Consider the following 21,132-nt stretch of genomic DNA (forward strand, 5'->3'; position numbering starts at 1 on the left):
TTGTTTAATGCATCTGTTGTGTATAAGTGTCGTTCGTGTACAGCTTGCAATTCAAAGGGTCAAATCCTCCAACCTTTCATCCTTTTGAGGACGATAAAATGAGAACTTTCTTTTTCGTTGGGTAATGAATGGTTACACATGCGAGGCAGCCGGGCCGCGAAGCCTCGGCACCACGGGCCAGAGAGCAGGGCCGCTGGAGGCTGTGCCACCTGTTTTAGGGCGGTCTAGAGGGCACTGTGAGACTGGCATTTCATGCATGGAGGGGTGACGGAGGGCTAGCATGTGTCGCCCCGAGTGAAACCGGACCCGGCCCCCACCCCGCTGTCCCTGTATGGGACGGAAGCTCACGTGACTCGTCACATCTCTAGTTTGACAGCAGTGTCGAGAAGTTCTTTTTTGGGTGGTGGGTGCCGCAGAGAGAGCAGGCAGGGTGGCAGAGAGGGCAGGCGGGTGGTCCAGAGAGCGGGCGAGGATTCGGAGAGAGCGGGTAAGAGGGCCAGGACAGCCGGTGACGAAGGGACAGAGAGGGCACCGAAGGACAGACAGACCACCACCATGCCCTCCGGAACCAGTGGCAGGGCACACGCCTCCGCCAAGCAGACCGTCTCTGCAGACGCCAAGAAGGTACGGGGGCACACCACCCTCGGGACTGCCCCCTCCCTCACCTTGTGGGGGAGGGGAGGGCACTGCTCACGTTCTCTCTGGACATTCTGATCCAAAATCTTCCTCCCCGCCAACTCCTCGCCCAGCAACCCCTTCCATCGCTCCAGCCAGCGCCTAGAAGTCATTGGGCTTTAACATTCTAAAAACCGTCGCTAGGGTCCAGAAGGGCGACACGCGAAGCACTAACTCCCCCTCGCCTTATATTTGGCCCATGGTCGTGACCCCTTCATGCTCGTTCCCTCATCCTCGATCCCTGCTCCTCATTTTCTTTTCACGTTACTTGATCCCTCGTTTGCACCCTCTTCTCTGTCGATGCACACCCCTCGTGCCCTCTTCCCACATTTGAAATTCAGTTTCGCTGCCCTGCATATCTTCTCCCCTCCCTCGCCATAACGCTCCCTTCCTTCATATTTACGCACCTTTTTCGGTCTAGAGCGATGCACGTCCTTGGTTCAATGCGCTTCCATTTATTTACAGCGCCTTCCCATTTTACACGTGCACCCTTCTCTTTGACTCTGTGTTTTAGCCCCCCCTCCCTCCCCCCCCCCCCCCCCCCCCTTCTCGATCAACCCTTCTTCGCCTCTGACTGTCTTTGTTCCCTCCTTAGACTAACCCCATCCTGGACCTGCGATGGCGCCGCCTGGAGGAGCCCCTGGGATTCATCAAGGTGCTGGAATGGGTGAGTGAGACCTGAGGACTCCTTTGAGGTATCGGAGCATCTCTCTCCCCCCCCCCCCCCCCCCTCCCCCCCTCCCCTCCGGGCTACATGGTCTTGCTTGGGTTGCAAGGTGCTGAAACAGCCACGGACTTCGGAAAGGTGTCGGAGGGGCCACTGGAGCTGGCATGGTACAGGACTACCCTTTGGGTGCCAGTAAAGCGCTAGGCGAGCCCCCCCTGCCTGAGCCAGCCCCTAGGAGAAATCTTGGGCCTTGATTGGGTACTGATGAGCCCTTGGGCCCCCAGGATGCCGTAGGAAGCATTGGCCACCACAAAGAACTAGATTAGCCTTGGGTCTGAGTGGGGCCCTAGAGGAGCTCTTGGGCTCGAGGTTGGTGGGGAGATGAGCTCTAGGGGCTAGATGGGGCATAGAGCCTCAGTAAGGTGGTGGATAAGCCCCGTGCCTTGGTTCTGTAGGAGCCCCATGGGCTTTATTGACGTGGCACAAGAGGCCTGAGCCTCAGCCTTAGTAAGGTGGTGGAGAAGCCCATGGACCTTAGTATGGTGGTGGTGGAGGAGTTGTGGGGCTCAGTGAGATGTTGTGGGAGCCCCGGGGATCCGTAAGGTGGCAGAGGAGCCCGTAAGACCGAGTGACATGCTGTAGAATCCCGAGGGCTTTAGGGCGGTGGCAGAGGAGCCCTGGGCATTAGTAAGATGGCGGAGGCGCCATAGGTCACAGTAAGGCGGTAGAGGAGCCCTGGGCCTTAGTAAGATGGCGGAGGCGCCGTAGGTCACAGTAAGGCGGTGGAGAATCCCTGGGCCTCACAAAAGTGCCATGGGCCACAGAAAGGTGCCATATGAGCTCTGGTCTTCAGTAGGAGGGCAGAGGAGCCTGTGGGCCTTGAAGCGATGCTGCAGAAGCCCGAAGTCTTTAGGGCGGTGCCATGGGAGCCCTGGGCCTCACAAAGGTGCCATCGAAGCTCTGGACTTGAGTAGGATGGCAGAGGAGTCCTGGGCCTTAGTGAAGCCGCGCAGACATCATTGGTCTCAATAAGGAGCTGGAACGGATGAGTTGAGCTATTTCTGTCTTCCACTGAGTGACACTTTGAAAGAGAAATGCCGCGCTGGCAGAAGACGCCCGAGCAGGGAGGGTTGCAGGGCAGGCAGCGCCACGGGATTCTAGGGTACTAATATCACGGGCGAGGGTCCCCCTGAGGCCGAGTGAGGGCCTCAGCTTGCACAGGTGTGGCCTCCGCCATGCTCATAAGGTTGGCAGTGGAGTGAGCTTGTACACCCGTCTCGCATCCCCGAGGTCCTAAAAGTTAAGGGTGGAGGGAGTGGGGATCGGGCATGCTGTCCATCGGACACTCATCGGGTTTCAACATTGCAAGAACGGGAATTTAGTGTCGGGTTTAACCTTTGCAGCGGATTACAGAGGCCGCTCCCTCCGGCCCTGTCTTCGAGCTGCAACCGCCGCGCGCGCGTGGAACACACACTGGCTGACTGAGGCCTCGCTCGCTCTTTCCCAAACCACTGACTCTGGCGGCAGTTCACAACTCTGTCCTCTCAGAGCCCTCATACCATCGGATCCGCTCCAACCCCTCACTGTCCAAGCGCTCACTCCCCGCTCGGGGCACTCTCGCATTCAAAGTGAGCACTCATGGGCTGATTAGAGGACTTGCCATGAGCCGGCATCACTGGGGTCTCTCCCTCAGAGCACTCTCCTCGGCAGTGTGACGCACACTCCCCCATGCTCACTTACTGCTCAATCCTTCCTCCCCGTCCGTTCTCAATCTCACCTCGAACCCTCACTCATGGTCCAGGTTACGCACCCTGGAGCTTATTTACAAGCCCCTTGCGCCGCCGGTGCACCACTTTTTTTTCCATGTAAAAAGTGGCGCACCGGCGGCGCAAGGGGCTTGTAAATAAGCCCCTCCGTGGCAGGGACGGGGCGAACGAGATTGGCTTTAGGTCTAATATCGGCGTGAAAGGGCGCCGAGGGCTCGCTGTGGGTATGTACAGGCCGTGGGCTCTGATTGGCTTTGGGTATGATGGTGTCCCGGTGACGTCGTGCCAGTGAGGTATGGTGGTGCTGGGCGTCATGGGCAGTAGAGAGGTGTTGGGGCGAGCCTTTAGTGCGGTAGGGTCAGACTCAGGGCCGGCGCTAGGCATGGGCAGCGTGGGCAGCGGCCCAGGGCCTCGCAGTCAGGGGGCCTCGCGCTTTCAAATGCTTCAGAGTTTGGAGGCCCAGGGGGCCCAGGAGGCCCAAGGGATTTAATCAATATCTGCCTGCCTTGGCCTAATCGCTGCATCTACATGAGGATAGCAGCGAGTAGACAGGTCATTCAAGAGCCCTCACCTGTGAAGTGCGCCCTGCCCCTGGTTGAATAAGAAGCAGGATAACCTGCAGGGCGCTAAAAGAAAGATAGAATGACGGCGCCTCACACTGAAAACAGCTCGGCTCATCCAGGACTAGGGAAAGGGAGCACAGAGTAAATGAAAGGGGTGCGAAATACGGAATCAAGTGAGAGGGGGCGGGGGAGCAGATAGGTGTGATAGCAGCCAGACAAGAGGTGCAGGAAGAGTAGCACAATCAGAATGTAAAATTGGCTGGACTAGGGCTTTCAGGGTGCTAGGTCTCTCGAGTCTTTACCTGGTGGTAAATTAAAATCGACATTGAAGCAGGCCCCTACCGGACCCTATATTCATGTCCTTTACTTTACCTACAAAACAATGATCCTGTATCAGCACAATAATTGTATAACACAGTGGCCGGGTTGGACATTAGGGCAATCAGGCAGTGTGTAATGGTCCAATCTGCCAGGTTAGTATTTGACCTGTTTTTTGGGCTGTTTGTTTGCCTGCTTTATGGTCAGATGAACATGTTTTTAATGTTGATTCTCATCATATTAAAACAAACTTTGCCTGCAGCAAAATCAAATTATGCAATCTCTCCTACCTTACAAAAAACGTAAACAGCATGTCTTTACAAGTTAAAAACTGCCCTAATTTTGACACTTTTCTAGCTAACTAATTCACTAATGGGGGCCACTTTTATTTTGGTGCTGGGCCTATTTCCTGACCCTATGAGCAGGCGCGGTTCGTCCATTGGGGCGTGGGGGCATAGCCCCCCTGCCCAACGCCGCCCGCAGCTCCCTCATGACAATCATGTCAATGAATCAACATGACGTCAGACCGCCGGGCGGGCGTCATGTTGATTCATTGACATGATAATGCACAGACGGCAACACAAGTACGCATGCGTGGGGACGGAGGGTGAATTTTTACCCGTGCCCACGCATGCGCACTTGTGTTTTGGCGGCGTTGCGCATGCCCATCAGGAGCCCTAATGGGCGTGCTGCGGGCGAGAGGGTACCTGTGCCCCTGGCCCCAGGATTGGCCAGGGGCGCTGTGAGCCTGTGACGTGTGCGGGACCGGCAGCAAGGTAAGAGTGTGTTTTTCGGTGTTTAGCTTGCACAAATGACTTGCAATAGTTCAGTGTGTTAAAGCATCTGCTGCAGAAATGTGTAAATACATGAATGATGGATGGATGCAGGGTGGGTGCATTAATGATTGTTCGGTGGATGGGTGCATGAATGGATGAATGGATGCATGCATGATGGGTGGATGGATGCATGAATGATGGATGCAGGATGGATGGGTGGGTGGATGGGTGGATGCATGAGTGAATGATGTATGGGTGCAGGATGGATGGGTGGATGGATGAGTGGATGCATGCATGATGGGTGGGTGGATGCATGCATGATGGGTGGGTGCATGATGGATGGATGGATGGGTGGATGGATGGATGGGTGGGTGCATGAATGAATGATGTATGGATGCAGGATGGGTGGGTGGATGGATGGGTGAATGCATGAATGATGTATGGATGGATGCATGCATGATGGGTGGATGCATGATGGATGGATGATGTATGGATGCAAGATAGTTGGGTGGATGGATGGATGGATGGATGCATGAATGATGTATGGATGGATGGATGCATGCATGATGGGTGGATGGATGCGTGGATGGATGGGTGGGTGCATGAATGATGTGTGGATGCAGGATGGTTGGGTGGATGGATGGGTGGATGCATGAATGATGTATGGATGCATGCATGCATGATGGGCGGATGCATGATGGATGGATGGGTGGATGCATGAATGAATGATGTATGCAGGGTGGGTGGGTGGATGTATGGGTGGATGCAAGGTGGTTCGGGCTCGCTCACTGCACTCGATCGCTGCGGTGCAATATGCAAATTAGTTTACGCCTCACCACTTTCAAATGTCACCAGCCGCCCCTGCCTATGAGGTCACTTCCTGTCATGTTAAATCTTATGCAAATTATAGGGGCCTCGCATGTTCCTATTCTGCCCGGGGCCCCACAAATCCTAGGACCGGCCCTGGTCAGACTAAGGCTCATGGAGTCATTGGGGCTTGTCCGTGTGTGCTGGGAGGGGTGGTGGTGTTAAGGTGCGGCGTGCGTGGGTATGATACAGCGGGGGTTGTGTGTGGTGGGTGGTATATAGTGTGATTTAGGGGTGCTGGAGTGTAAAGGGTTGATGCGGTTGGGCAGATCTTAGGGTGTTTAGATGTCTAATGTGTGGTACCAATACGGACGATGTGTGTGATATACATGTAATTATAACATGCCTATTCGGCAGGTGCTGTGCTATGGGGTGTGCGCTAAAGCTTTTGCAGAGGGTCATTGAACTGTGGTACAGAGATGTTGAGTGTGTGAGGGGATACGAGTGATGTGTAGGTGCTGGGAGAAAGGGGTGTGTTGGGGTATGTTTTGGCGTGCGGTGCGTGTGTATCTGTGAGTGTAGGTTCAGATGAGGTGTGTGGGGGTGATGGGGGCTGTATAAGCTCTGGTGAAGGTGCGATATTAGGTGCTAGGTGTGTGTAGGGCGTGTCCAAATGTCAGTCGTGGGGTTGCCGGCTGTGACGTAACCAAGCTGCAGGGATGATGAGGTGTGGCCCTGTGTGGGTGTGCTAGAAGAAGGCTGGGTACGTGTGTAGGCAGCGAGCTGTGGGTACAGAAGTGGTTTGGATGTGGCTAGTCTGGAGAGTACGACCAGGGTGTGCACCGAGATTGTAGCCGAGGAAGGTGTGGGTGGACGTATGGTAGAAGCTAGGGGTAGGCATGAAGTGGGTGCTGGGATGGGACACTGCTGCCCAAGGCGCAGGCAGGAAGTGCTCGTGCGGCATCTCCTGTTTTTATTATAGAAATGCTGAGGCGGCAGGGGGCGGTCGCGCGGGGCAGATGGCTCCGCCGCAGCTGCTGCCCCGCTACGAGCCCTCTGACAGGGACTGGCTAACGTGGGCGCTCTCTCGGCACACGCCCAGCTAGCAGTCAAACTCCTCGCGCACACCTCCTGACGCGGGAACGCGGCTCCTCAGTCACAGCCACAGTAAAGGGCCCTTCCTTCCGCCCAGAATATGTCAAACACACCTGTAAGAGTCTTTCCCAACATGCCGTTCTAACTTCTATTCGTATAAACCACCAACTGTCAGTGGCGTCTCCAAAGTGATTTTTTGAGGGAACGGAGGCACATACGAGGCCACAGATAACATGGGTGAAGCCACCTGCAAATGCAAGTCAATTGGAAAGAATTTGCGCACACACATAAAATGATTCAATCGGACCTTGTATGCTCTGTGTATATCTTTTTTTTATCTATAAGTGTATATATAGATGCACATGTATACTATGTATATATTTAGAACGTCAGATGTAACCATTTCAAGCAGACACGTATGCTCCTGTATTGCCTCAAACAAACCCTGTTTTGCAGTGAGAGGTGGATGTGCTCTGCAAGGTGAAGTGTGTTTTTCTTGACCCTCATGAACACGAGGCAGCTGGTAAACACGGCTGATGCACACACTGCACACCAGACAAGACAAAGGGGCCACTCCTGTCCAATGCGCATGGACAGGCCGAGCCTCCATCCTACGTGGACTCACCTGAACTCATGCAACCAATACCACACCTCAGATTTGCTGCCCCTTTCAATGAAACTATTGTGGAAGCCAGCAACAATGGATGCACATTTGCAGTTTATAAAACCAAGATCTGAGGGAATCAGAAGCCGTGGGGAGAGTAAATGGATGGGTGAAGAGTATCTCAGACTCATTTCTTCTTCTTGAGGTCTTCCAGAAGGAGACTGGAGCAGAGAAAGCAGTAAAAGCAGAACTCTGTGCACCCGCTGCCAGATCTTTTCGCCAGGTCCTTGAGCAGATGGAAAGGGATGGTCAGTGTCAGTGTTAGGTGCTGTCTTTTCTTCCGTCCCAAGGCCTTGGATGCTGGCGCGCGCGATGGCTAGCCAGGACTCCTGGTTTGCAGGACTTTGTACTGGCAGCTGTTGTCGAGCGGTCAAGGCTTACTCAGAGGAGTGGTGGGTGGTGGCACATCACAATGTAAAACAATACAGCAGCTATTAGACTCAAAGATCAGGAATATGTTTGCAATACAAATAGAATAACGTAGCAGTTATATTGCTACAAAATAGTGAAAACCAGACATGACAACACTAACAATTGATAAGATATGACTCCAGTTTTACATATTATCGCAAAACATAGTCAACATGTTAGTTACCAATACGACGGGGGACCCCTGACGGTGAATAATAGGCAGGTGAAACAAGGGAAAACAACCAAACTACTACTAATGAAATCAACCTGCCTATATATAAAATATGTATCGGGTCAAACAATATTAGACTGCATTGGCCTGACAATAAGGCATCATCATAATAATTCCAAGGATAACATAACTACAAAATTTATATTTTTATTGTTTTTGTCAGTCTTATGGTTCATTACATTTTTTTAAATCAAAATCCATAAAGTAAAAGACATACATACTTTAAATAATACATAATAAGTAAAGGTCCCACACAAAACATCAGACAAACACTCATTCAAAGTTCCAAAGTTACATACACATTCATTCATCACTCTCAGTCAACAGCATTCTAACAATCATACCTATTGCTAAAACAATTAAAAGTCCTATGTAGCCAGATGATGTGCATATCATAGACTCTCGAGTATCCTCCCAATGTTAGATAGAGCCTGGATCCAAATACACGAGGTAGTTCAGCGCCAACGCGCGTTTCGGTGTCAGGCCCAGGGGGGCTACACCTTCATCAGGGCGGTAAATATATAGAGAGTGTGAGACACACACGCAAGACCTTCGTTCAAGTCGTCCAATAGGTTTTTTTTAAAGAAACATATACTGTTGAGACCAGCTCAACAGGGAGAAATCCAAAAGCATGTATAGAGGGCAGGCTCCAGACGTCTCATACGATATCAGACTCAGGAGGTAGCAAGTAAGTGGGTAGGTCATTGATCAATTCGCTATTGTGTGCTCGTAAAAAAATCCAATAGGGCTCAAACTCCTCGGATATGTATCCAACAGTGACGTAAATGGGGGTCCTCTGGTAGCAAACGGGGAGGAACGCTCCCAAACCGCATTCGTCCATGCACATTGAATACGTGTTTGTCTGATTGAATGTTTTGTGTGGGACCTTTGTGTATATACTTATTATGTATTATTTAAGTATTTATGTCTTTTACTTTGTGGACTTTGATAACAAATTTAATGTATCATAAGACTGACAAAAACAATAAAAATATATATTTTGTAGTTATGTTATCCTTGGAATTATTATGATTATGTCTTATTGTCAGCCCAGTGTTGTCTAATATTGCTTGACCCGATTTGGGCATTATACATATCTTATATAAAGGCAGGTTGATTTCTTTAGTAGTAACATGGTAGTTACCATCTGTGCTATACTGAAGACCGTATTATCCTACAGGGTCATCTTCAGGTGCTATGAGAAAGGCTTGGGTGTTCAGGGTTGCCACAGTGCTTACTTCTGGATTATCAGATAGGGACTTCGAAATATCTCTAGATGGAGCCAAGTCTCGCACAACCGTCTGGTAGAAGAGGAAGGCGCTCAGCGTGTTTTCTTCTTTTGACGTTTTTGGGATAAAAGCCCAGTAACAATTCATTAAACTGGGCTGAGGCAAGTTTGTAGGGATTTGCACTTTGTGTCCATTGGACACCTTCCTGCATGTAAGCAATCATTAATGGCATTTTTCTTTTTCTTCGTGTGCTGCAGAATGCTGCACGCATAGAAAAAGCAAAAACAAGGAGAAATAAAAAAAGTTCATTTTGTTGCCCTATTCTCACGTCCTCTATTGCATGGCGCTCATTTTTGGCGCTGACTCAGAATTACACATCTTGTTAAATCTAGGGCAATGTCAAAAGGCAATGGGTGTTGTGGTGGAACGCCCATAGCAACACCCATTGCAGCCCTCTTTTGCGCAAAGTGATTTGTGTATAGGGACCATATTTACTCAAAGTGGCTTAGCACTCCGTTGTAAATATGGAGTAGGGCATAGCACTAAAAATGACATTCTGGTGGCACCATCCCCTTGTAAATATACCCCAAAGTTTATTTAAGTTGCTCTGGGCCGTACTGCACCCTTTTTTTCAAAAGCCCTTATGGAGCAGCAAAAGTCACTGAACTGCCTTGAGAATGTCAACTGGACCTCAAAGGACTCTTGTGCTAGGTTTGCTTGCAGCACAACCTGCCTACTGACTACCTAGGCGTTTGCGAAACAGCAGAAGTTATTTTTAAAAGTGTGGTTGTCTCGCAGGGGTTGGCCCAAGTACCAAGCGATCACAAATCCTTCCCACAGACTAGCATGTAGCCAATCAAAGAGACAGTCAGTAGCCATCATTGTGTTTCATGCTTCAGTAATCTATGTAGAATATATTTCGGTGATGACTTTAAAACCAATAGTGCTGGGTTCTTTTAAAAAAAATAATTTTTATTGAAAACAAAAACAAGGGCTTCACACATTATGTGATAACAATACGGTTAATCTGCAATACATACACTGTGAGCTTTGACTATTCAGAAGGCCAATCTGTAGTGCTCAATTTTACAGGAGTGGTGCTTATATGGCCAATCAAGTACTACCTACATGCATCGCCCTCACAATCCCTCACATCCTGGAGTTCCTCCCTTAACATCTAGTCGCCTGTGTCCTCTATACTCGCTCCATGTCCCCCAAACTTTTTTCCATTTCTTGGGGCAACCTCTCGCCCTATACACCACTTGTTCTTGCCTCTGGCACCAGTCTAGGTCAGGCTCCCACTCAATCTCCCCGCCGGGGCCATGGCCCCCATGCTCCTGCTATATTATGTTTAGCGACTCCTCTGCCAATCTCAGCACGAGCTCCGTGCACCTGGGGCAGTCCTGCTCCCCATTTATCCCCAGTAGTAACAAATTGCATCATAGTGCTAGGTTCTCGTTAGGTGCGCTAATGGTTCACATTTAAGTAGTGCTGCCTTACTGTGACTTAACTTTGCTCACCATTAAAAATAATGTCGTGTGTTATAGCCATGGCCACTAGAATTATATAGTGAAGCAGGGACACATCATGCATTCAGCTTAGCTGAATTATCCAGCAAGAATTGTCAGCATTTTACGTGATTAAAGACAAAAATCAGCACACTATAAGGCGGTATTATCTATCTGTTGTGATAGCTTAAGTCACAGGGGTACTGGAAAAAATGCTTCGCACTGCTTTAGAGAATTCTTAAGAGAAAATTTTTACACATTATCAGACACTATTTGAAATTTTATTTGCCAACAATGAATGGTTTTGTCTTGTTTGAAAACATAGCAACATCACTTTCGGGGTAACTTGCAGAGTACAATGGGTTGTGTGAAACATTTACAATATTGCATTTGGTAACACTTCTTATAAAGTAGGTACCTTATAATATTGCTGATGCCAGCCGTGGCTCTACAGCTGTGTGCTTGAGGTCAGTGCCACACAAACAAATGATGTACGCAATGCTGAACAAATCAAACATTCACCCCCAGTCAAGAGATACGGGTTAAATCCATCGTACATTTGCTCACCATGCCACCTCAGCTTGGACCCAGCCATATGCAAATCAGAATTGACCCTGCTACTCATGGGCACAGTCCCAACCAACTGCCAAGTCAGGTCCTGCCTGGACCGGCAACAAGCACCCTGGAAACCTTGTTCGTGGTATCCCTCCGCCCCCCCTTTCCCCCCCCCCCCCCATCCGCCAGGCTAGCTTAAATCCAGTGGGACAGCAAACAAGAGACCCACATCTGGACATGCCCATCCCACTTAGGGCAAAAAATGCTGCACAAAAAAATTATGGATGTAATGCTAAAAATAACGATGGATTAAACCCAGATCTGTGAGGGTTTTGAGTGTTTGAAAAGTTTCAACACTCCATCATTTTATTGTGTGATGATGATATGTGCACCGTAAATAGCTAAGGGTATGCCCAGCTGTTGGTCCCTTGCTCGCTGTGCCACTGGATTCAAACTACCCTGGCTGATGAGTGATGATACGCCGAAACCCGTCCCAGGATGCATGTTTCCGGTCCAGGGAGGACCTGGATTGGCAGTTCGGCTGGACTGTTCCCATTGGGCTGATTTGTATTTAGCTGGGTCCAAACTGGGATGACGTGGCGAGCAAAATAACGATGGATTAAATCCAGATATGTGACTGGTGGTGAGTGTTTGAAAAGTTTTAACACTTCATCCATCGTTTTAATTTGTTATGTTGCTATTTGCACCCTAAGTGGCTATGGTTATGCACAGACATGGGTCCCTTGCTCTCTGCGCCACTGGATTCAAGTTTCCCTGGCTGATGAGGTCTGATACCACAAAACTAGTCCCAGGATGCTTGTTAACCAGAAGGCTACAAGATCACCCGCAGGGACCGCACCAATGGAGCAGGAGGAGGAATCGCCACAGGAGCACTCTCAGAGTCTCGACCAACACCAATGACACCCTCAGCACCGCTGAACATCTGCACTTCCAGATCCACACTGACCCCAACACCACCCTCAGAGGAACCCTCATCTACCGACCCCCTGGACCCCGACCACAGTTTAGCGACTCCATCGCCGACTTCTTCAGTACACAAGCCCTCATCTCCACAGACTACATCCTCCTCGGGGACCTGAACTTCCACCTCAAGAACAACAATGACACCAACTCCACCACCCTGATCGACAACCTAGCCAACCTCGGACTCAGACAACTCGTCACAACACCCACCTACTCTGCCGGTCACACGCTTGACCCCATCTTCTCTGCAAGCCCCCATGTTTCATTCAACCACACCACCGAACTCCACTGGACCGACCATCCCTGCATCCACTTCACCTTCAAGAAACGCACCAACGCACCCAACAGATGCTTCGCCGCTGCTGGAGCAAAGTCACCGAAGACCAGCTAACCACCACCCTCACCCAGAGCCCACCGCTGACCCCACTGACCCCGACACCGTCGCCCGCAACCTCAGACAGTGGATCAACGACTGGGCCAACACCCTCGCCCCGATCAAGAAACTCTCCAACAGTCACACCAACAAGAAAGCCAGCTGGTTTACTGAAAACTTAAGGGCCTCCAAGCAAACCTGCCGAAAGCTGGAGAAGATCTGGCTCCGTGAACGAACACCGGACAGCCACGCAGCCCACAAGAACGCCACCCGCAGACACCATCACCTCATCAGATCCGCCAAAAGGGCCTCCTTCAAAGACAGCCTAGACAACAACGCGCACAACAGCAAAGAGCTCTTCAACATCGTGAAGGAACCCTCCAACCCCAGATCCAACACCAACTACGTCCCACCCTCGCAAGACCTGTGCGACTCGCTGGTCACCTTCTTCCACCGCAAGATCACAGACAACCACAACATCTTCAACGCTACGACCGCCCCGACAACCACTGAGACCTCTGCCTCCACGACCACCATTTGCACCAACCGCCTGCTCTCCTGGACCAATAACAACAACGACGACACCATCAAGATCATGAACACCATCCACACTAATCTGCGTCAGACCTATGCCCACACCACATCTTCAACAAAGCCAGGACAGCCATCGCACGCCATCTCCGGAAAGTCATCAACACCTCCTTCGAGACTGCAACCTTCCCGGAGAGCTGGAAGCACGCCGAGATCAACGCCTTACTCAAGAAACCCAAGGCGAACCCCAAGGACCTCAAGAACTTCCGGCCCATCTCCCTGCTCCCGTTCCCGGCAAAGGTCATCGAGAAGACCGTCAACAAACAACTGACCCGCTACCTCGAGGAGAACAACATCCTGGACCCTTCCCAGTCCGGGTTCCGCAGCAACCACAGCACAGAGACTGCCCTCATCGCCGCCACCGATGACGTCAAGTCCCTGCTGGACAATGGAGAAACGGCGGCCTTCATCCTCCTGGACCTGTCAGCCGCCTTCGACACGGTCTGCCAACACACACTACGAACACGCCTCCACAATGCTGGTATCCAAGAGAAGGCCCTGGACTGGACCACCTCCTTCCTCACTGGTAGAACACAGAGCGTCCGCCTTCCCCCTTCCACTCAAAAGCCACCAAGATCATCTGCGGCTTACTCCAGGGCTCATCTCTCAGCCCAACTCTGTTTAACATTACATGGCACCGCTCGCCCACGTTGCCCGTCGGCACGACCTCAACATCATCTCCTACGCTGATGACACCCAGCTGATCCTCTCCCTCACCAAGGACCCCCACACCGCCAAAACCAACCTTCACAAAGGAATGAAGGCCGTCGCTTCACGAAGAAATGAAGGCCGTCGCTGAATGAATGAGGAACATCCGACTGAAGCTGAACTCGGACAAGATGGAGGTCCTCATCCTCAGATCCACCCCTTCGGCCTGGGACGACTGCCGGTGGCCGACCGCAATGGGAACCGCCCCAACACCCACCGACCACGCACAAAACCTAGGGGTCATCCTCGACTCCATCCTCTCCATCACTAAACAGGTCAACACCATCCCCTCCTCCTGCTTCAACACCCTCCGCATGCTCCGCAGGATCTACAAGTGGATCCCCACTGAAACGAGAAGAACGGTCACCTCGTCAGCAGCAGGTTGGACTACGGAAACTTCCCCTATGCAGAAGCCTCAGCCAAACTTCTGTGACGGCTCCAACGCATCCAGAACGCCTCTGCACGCCTGATCCTCAACATCCCTCGCCGCAGCCACATCACACCTCACCTGAGAGACCTGCACTGGCTCCCGGTTAACAAGAGGATAACCTTCAAGCTCTTCACCCACGCACACAAGGCACTCCACAACACCGTACCAATGTACCTCAACAGACGACTCAGCTTCTACACCCCCACCCACCGCCCTCGCCCTCGGAACAGTCCCCCGCTTCCGAAGAGTGACCTCTGGCGGCAGATTGTTCTCCCACCTCGCTGCCAATTCCTGGAACACCGTCCCCATCCACCTTCGGCAGACCCAAGACCTGCTGACCTTCAGAAAACGTCTCAAGACTTGACTTTTTAAGCAGTAGCACCATTCCTCACCCCAGAGCCTTGAGACCCTCACGGGTGAGTAGTGCGCTTTACAAATGATATGATTGATTGATTGATTGATTGATTGTTAATGGTCCAGGGAGGACCTGGCTTGGCAGCTCGGGCTGGACTGGTCCCATTGGGAACAGGGTCAAGACTGATTTGCAAATGTTTGGTTCCAAACTGGGAAGACATGGTGAGCAAAAAGATGATGGATTGAACCCTGATCTATGGCTGGGGTTGAGTGTTTGAAAAGTATCAACACTCCATGCATTAGTTTAGTTTGTGATGATGCTATTTCCACCCTAAGTGGCTATGGATATGCCCAGATGTGGGCCCCTTGCTCGCTGCACCACTGTATTCAAGCTAATATGGCTGATGGGTGACACCGAAAATCAGACCCAAGATGCTTGTTTCCAGTCCAGGTGGGTCCTGGCTTGGAAGCTCAGGCTGGACTGTTCCCATGGGGAGGAGGTCCAAGACTGATTTGGATATGACTGGGTCCAATCTGGGATGACATGGTGAGAAAAATAAAAATGGATTAAACCCAGATCTATGACTGGGTTGAGTGTTGGAAAAGTTTCAACACTCCATCCATCATTTTATTTTGTGATAGTACTATGTGTGCCCTAAGTGGCTATGGGTATGCCCAGAAGTGGATCTCACTGCGCAACTGGATTCAAGCAACCCTGGCTGATGAGGGGTGATACCCTGAAATCGGTCCCGGGATGCCTGTTTCCGGTCCAGGGAGGACCTGGCTTGTCAGTTCAGGCTGGACTGTTCCCATGAGGAACAGGGTCAAGACTGATCTGCATATGCCTGAGTCCAAACTGGGATGACATGGCGTGCAAAATACCAATGGATTAAACCCAGATTTGTGATTGGGGTGAGTGTTTGAAAAGTTTCAATACTCCATCTATCAATTTATTTTGTGATGCTGGGAGGTCAGTGGCAGCTTCATTTTCTGATCAGAATGCGTGTGTTCTGCAAGCACCGCTCCTCATGAAGAAACAGCCCCACATAAGAGCATCATTGCGCTCAGTTACGTTCTTTTTACCGCACTTAACGGGGGTCAGGGGTGTGTGCCGCCGGGAAGAATTGGTTTCATGGGGGCCCGTAAAAGTCTAGGTATGTGTCGAATGACTTCCACATCCCTCTGGTTCCTGGTCTCCAGGGTGAGTTGAGTAGTGAAATGTTGTCCGCACCTCTGAGGTGCGTAATCGAGTTGAACCAGCCTTTGTATGAGGTCTTACTTGTGTCTTTCCAGTTTGTTATGACCATTTTCATCTTTGCGGTCAGCAGCAGGTCTAGTAGATCCTTATCGTGCTGTGATCTGCGGTCATAAATGCGGTGGCGAGGGAGGATAATGCAGTTGTTTTAGTGTACAGCCCAGTACCCTATTTATAAAACCAAAGATTTTCTCCCAGTATGTTTTGAGAGTTGGGCATTGGTAGATAAGGTGTGCTAGGTCCCCTTTTTCCTTGCTACAGTTCCAGCATAGTGCATTGTCCCTGAGACCTAGTGAGAATAAGCGTGCTGGGGTCTAGAAGGCCTTTATGGAGTAACCAGAATTTTGTTTGTGAGAGCACCAGCCCCGGACTGACTTGCCTCTCTATCTCGCCACAAGCAAGCCAGTGATGTGGCGGCTTGGTCAGGCGATTATAAGTCTCACAAATACAGAGCCTTTCTTGTGTCCTTCTTTCACCCCTTTCTCTCCTGCATTTTTCTATCACCTTCTTTCTTGTTCTCACTAAGCCACGTCAGGCGGGTTAGCCAAGCATATGTTTCGAAGTGACTGTAAACACTGTTGTACAAACCACGAATGGCTAACCTTGTATCAGAAATGCTAATGCTTTTGAATGCAAAGAAATGAATAAAATAGCTTGAAATAAAAAATAAATAAAAAAAAGAAGAGCCTCATTGCATACATATTACATGCGGGACTCACATAGCGCTGTAAAACCCACTAAAAAGGAGAGATGGAAACATGGGCAACTCATCTCCATTCTTAGTGCATTCTTGAAATAATTGTTGCCCTGAGAATGCTGCCATGTAAAATAAACATTAATTTGACAAATAACGAATCATTATTTCTGTGCGGTTTAAGCTCTTAAATATGTAGTCTTTTGCTGCTGCTGTCAATGAAAGCCTTTCTGCATCCCGCCTTTGTGTCCAGTGAAATATAAAGTAAGACATTCAGTGACATTCTGGGTTCTTCGGGGCCGGAATCCATCAATCAGGAGGCAAGGGCTGCCAGACCACTTTTATAGCGTCAGGAGCCTCTTTGCACTCCACATGCAGCATTCTTGATCACATTTGATTTAATCCGTTTAAGATAGAAGCTTTTGAGAGCTGCGTTAGAGAGGAGACAGAAGAGGCCTTGGTTAACCTCTGCAGGTAGAATGATCCGGGATCCTGTACCAATAACGAGAACAGTTTCATCTCTTAGACTTCCAAGGGCTTGTGGCAAACCTCGGGTCCTGGATGAAACTCCAGACAACGTGGACGCATCTATTCCAAGCCTAGCCGGAGAGAAATCAGAACTGGCCGAAGACAGAAGAGGGCAATGCACGCCCCAGGAAACTTACTCCACTCATTCCAGAGCAGTTCAGGGACTTGTGTAACCTATCAGGTTCCACCCTGGGCCATATCCTAGCTCAAGCAACTGGCAGGGAGCCGACCGCTGGCCGAAGGACTTGAAATAGTTCCTGCGCTACTGCAATCCTTCCAAAAATATCCAAACAGGTGGGGCGGACCCTGCTGCTTAAGAAGCCTTCACTAGACCACAACAATCGGGGAAACTATGGGCCAGTGTCAGACTTACATTCCCTGCCAAAGTCATCGAGCAGTACCCACGGAACTGCAGGAATGTGCTGATGTCATCAAATGTTGGATACCACTCACCCCAAAGCAGACATTCACTGCTGATAGTGGGGGTGGATGATTTCAGACGTAAGACTGGTAGGCGTTCATCCTACTTACTGTCACGGTTTTCGATACAGTCGCACATAGTAGTTTACTACAGCACCCTCATTGGTACTGAGTCAAGTGCCAGAGGCACAAACTAGATCTGAACTTTGGGGCTTGGGGGAGGCTAACCAGTCAACCAAATAAGAGTGGCTAACACTTCAAACAATGGGGCAGACAGCTAATACGAGAAAGTGGAGTGCTAAGTCGTGCATATTGGTCAAATCCAATACAACTCTACCAAACATATTTTAGTGGATTTGACAAACTTTAAATGCTACTGACAGAGATCTTTCAAAAAGATTATGCTTTTTCGGTATCAACTTACTCATTATCTGCCCATTTTAATACAAATCACTTTCAAACCAGTTTTTGGAAATGTACTTTAAGAAGATGGCACTTTTTGATAATTCTCTAAACATTCCTTCTATGAAATGACAATGACCTCATGAAATATTTTCACTTCAATCTTCAGAAAGATGCTTCCTTTTGACTGCTGACCCAAGGGTTGTTTTCAGTCTGTTCATCAAGACATTGCGACACATGTAGAAAAAGGGACAACATTTAAAAGGACACAAGAGAGACACCAGGCAGAAACATGGTTAACAGTTTGTCTTTGTAACACAGCAACAGGTAGAGCACAAAGTAGTGTGTCCGTTGTGAAGTGCTTTTATATTAGTAACCCATTAAACAAAATATCGGATGTACGCAAGCTAAGCATGAGCGGATTTTGCGGATTGGCAATCCGCGAATTTGCGGATTTGCGAACTCGCAATCCGCAAAATCCGCGAATTCCCGCGAATTTGCGGATTTTTTTTTTTTTTTGTGTTCGCCCGTGTTTCTGCCAGTTCGCGAGGGTTTTTACAATTTCGCAATTTGCGAACTTACCTGTCGGGTCGCAAGTTTTGCGAACTTGTTGTTTCTACGTGTCCAACCTGTTTGGGACACTCTTCTTCATCACTGCCACTCTCTGTCACCACTGCCACTCTCTGACTACTCATGCCACCCTCTGGCCCACCCATGCCACCCTCTGTTTCATCACCACACCCTCTGGTTGTCCAGTGTACATTATTTTCGGCAAAGCAAAGCACACCTTCCCTGCCTCAAGTGACCTGAATTAATTTGGGGCTGATTAATGTGTCACAGAATATTTTTTTAGCTGGCACCTGCTTCCTTAGTGCGCCCTGATTAGTGATCTTTTGCACTTGCTAAGTGCTTTCATTGTTGCAAAATTAGTTACAACACCTGCCCTGCCCCAACTGACAATAATGAATTAGAGGCTGATTAATGGATTTTAACTTCCAGCCTGGCTCCTGCTTGTCTCCCTTAGCTGTAATTCATGACCTTTGTGGCATATGTGTAACTATTCTGAGGTTCAGAGCAGGGTCACATAATAGTTTCAACTGGCAACTGAACTCTGGAGGGGCCCCTCAGGAAGCACTACAGGAAATGGCTACTAATGATGTGCCTGAACTTTTGAACCTGGTAAGTAGTTACTTTCAGTTTTGCTTAGATCGTATTTCTGCAATTTCGCACTTATTCGCGGGGCGCGAACTCACGCGAACAGTGCGAGCAGTGCGAGCAAAATCCGCTGCTCGCGGATTTGCGGATTTTGCAGGAAATTCGCAAATCTCGCGGATTGCGGATTTCCCGAAAATCCGCAAAATCCGCGAGCGGAACGGATTTTCCGCCCATGCCTAACGCAAGCATGGGCGAATTTTGCGAATCTCGCGTTCGCGAATTTTGCGGATTTGCGAACTCGCAATCCGCAAAATCCGCGAATTCCCGCGAATTTGCGGATTTTTTTTTTTTGTGTTCGCGCGTGTTTCTGCCAGTTCGCGAGGGTTTTTACAATTTCGCAATTTGCGAACTTACCTGTCGGGTCGCAAGTTTTGCGAACTTGTTGTTTCTACGTGTCCAGCCTGTTTGGGACACTCTTCTTCATCACTGCCACTCTCTGTCACCACTGCCACTCTCTGACTACTCATGCCACCCTCTGGCCCACCCATGCCACCCTCTGTTTCATCACCACACCCTCTGGTTGTCCAGTGTACATTATTTTCGGCAAAGCAAAGCACACCTTCCCTGCCTCAAGTGACCTGAATTAATTTGGGGCTGATTAATGTGTCACAGAATATTTTTTTTAGCTGGCACCTGCTTCCTTAGTGCTTCCTGATTAGTGATCTTTTGCACTTGCTAAGTGCTTTCATTGTTGCAAAATTAGTTACAACACCTGCCCTGCCCCAACTGACAATAATGAATTAGGGGCTGATTAATGGATTTTAACTTCTAGCCTGGCTCCTGCTTGTCTCCCTTAGCTGTAATTCAGGACCTTTGTGGCATATGTGTAACTATTCTGAGGTTCAGAGCAGGGTCACATAATAGTTGCAACTGGCAACTGAACTCTGGAGGGGCCCCTCAGGAAGCACTACAGGAAATGGCTACTAATGATGAGCCTGAACTTTTGAACCTGGTAAGTAGTTTCAGTTTTGCTAAGATCGTATTTCTGCAATTTAGCACTTACTCGCGGGGTGCGAAGTTGTACTGGCAAGCCGCGAACTCACGCGAACAGTGCGAGCAAGCCATAAAATCCGCTGCTCGCGGATTTGCGGATTTTGCGGGAGATTCGCGGATCTCGCGGATTGCGAATTTACCGAAAATCCGCAAAATCCGCGAGCGAAACGGATTTTCCGCCCATGCTTATGTACGCTGCTTTTGACGGTCTCGGGCTTAGCTTGGCACCAGACTAAGGTTTCACGAGCATTTTGCTACCAAACTTCACAAGTTTGAAGAGATAGGACACAGCGATGCAACACAAGGGGAGTGCAGGAGTACTGCCTCTGTATTGACACCATTCTGGAGAAGGAAAACACAAGGCATATGTTAAGTAAATACTTAATCTGCCTTAAAATGCACTGAGAAACTAATCATAGAGATGGTTGCTTAAGGTGGAACAGGCATGCCCCTGGTTAGGCATACATTATATGTTCAGGCTTCACATAGCTGAGATATCTCTCAGTCTGCGCATGGGTAGGCATCATACACCTGTGGTGCCAATGATCCATCAACAAAGGACAAGAGCCACAACCCGTTTTTCTGCTTGATTTCTTCTAAAATTGCCACTGACCCTGCCTGTGGGAGTCCAATAAACATATTTAAAAAATGTAAGTGCAATATGTGAGTTGAGGTGTTACTTACAAAGTGGAACCAACACCATAAGGCATCTTGGCACTGAACTGACTAACAGCATCAGAAAAGATATGGAAATATTCAGTTAAATAGATTAATTTGAAGAGCTTTTCTAAGCATAAAATGATCCTTTATTTTGCACATGCCAAGACAGTGTGCATTCTAAATAGAAGAAGCAACAAAAGAGAGGAAATATGTCCCTGACCCTCCCACCACAACCGAGTGATTGAAAAATCAGGGGACT

General features: G+C 49.5%; 1 protein-coding gene across 1 annotated transcript in view; it reads left to right on the forward strand.

The window, feature by feature from the left end:
• The first annotated feature begins 383 nt into the window (after nucleotides 1–383).
• Nucleotides 384–21,132, forward strand: part of SYPL2 (synaptophysin like 2) — a 75,292-nt gene continuing 54,543 nt past the window's right edge. Inside the window, exons 1-2 of the mRNA XM_086923561.1 lie at nucleotides 384–624; nucleotides 1,271–1,342. Coding sequence (XP_086779687.1) covers nucleotides 556–624; nucleotides 1,271–1,342 — 141 coding nt within the window. The 5' untranslated portion in view covers nucleotides 384–555. The remainder of the gene's footprint in view (nucleotides 625–1,270; nucleotides 1,343–21,132) is intronic.

This window comes from Lissotriton vulgaris, chromosome 5 (assembly GCF_964263255.1).
Source record: "Lissotriton vulgaris chromosome 5, aLisVul1.2, whole genome shotgun sequence".
NCBI classification, from domain to species: Eukaryota; Metazoa; Chordata; class Amphibia; order Caudata; family Salamandridae; genus Lissotriton; species Lissotriton vulgaris.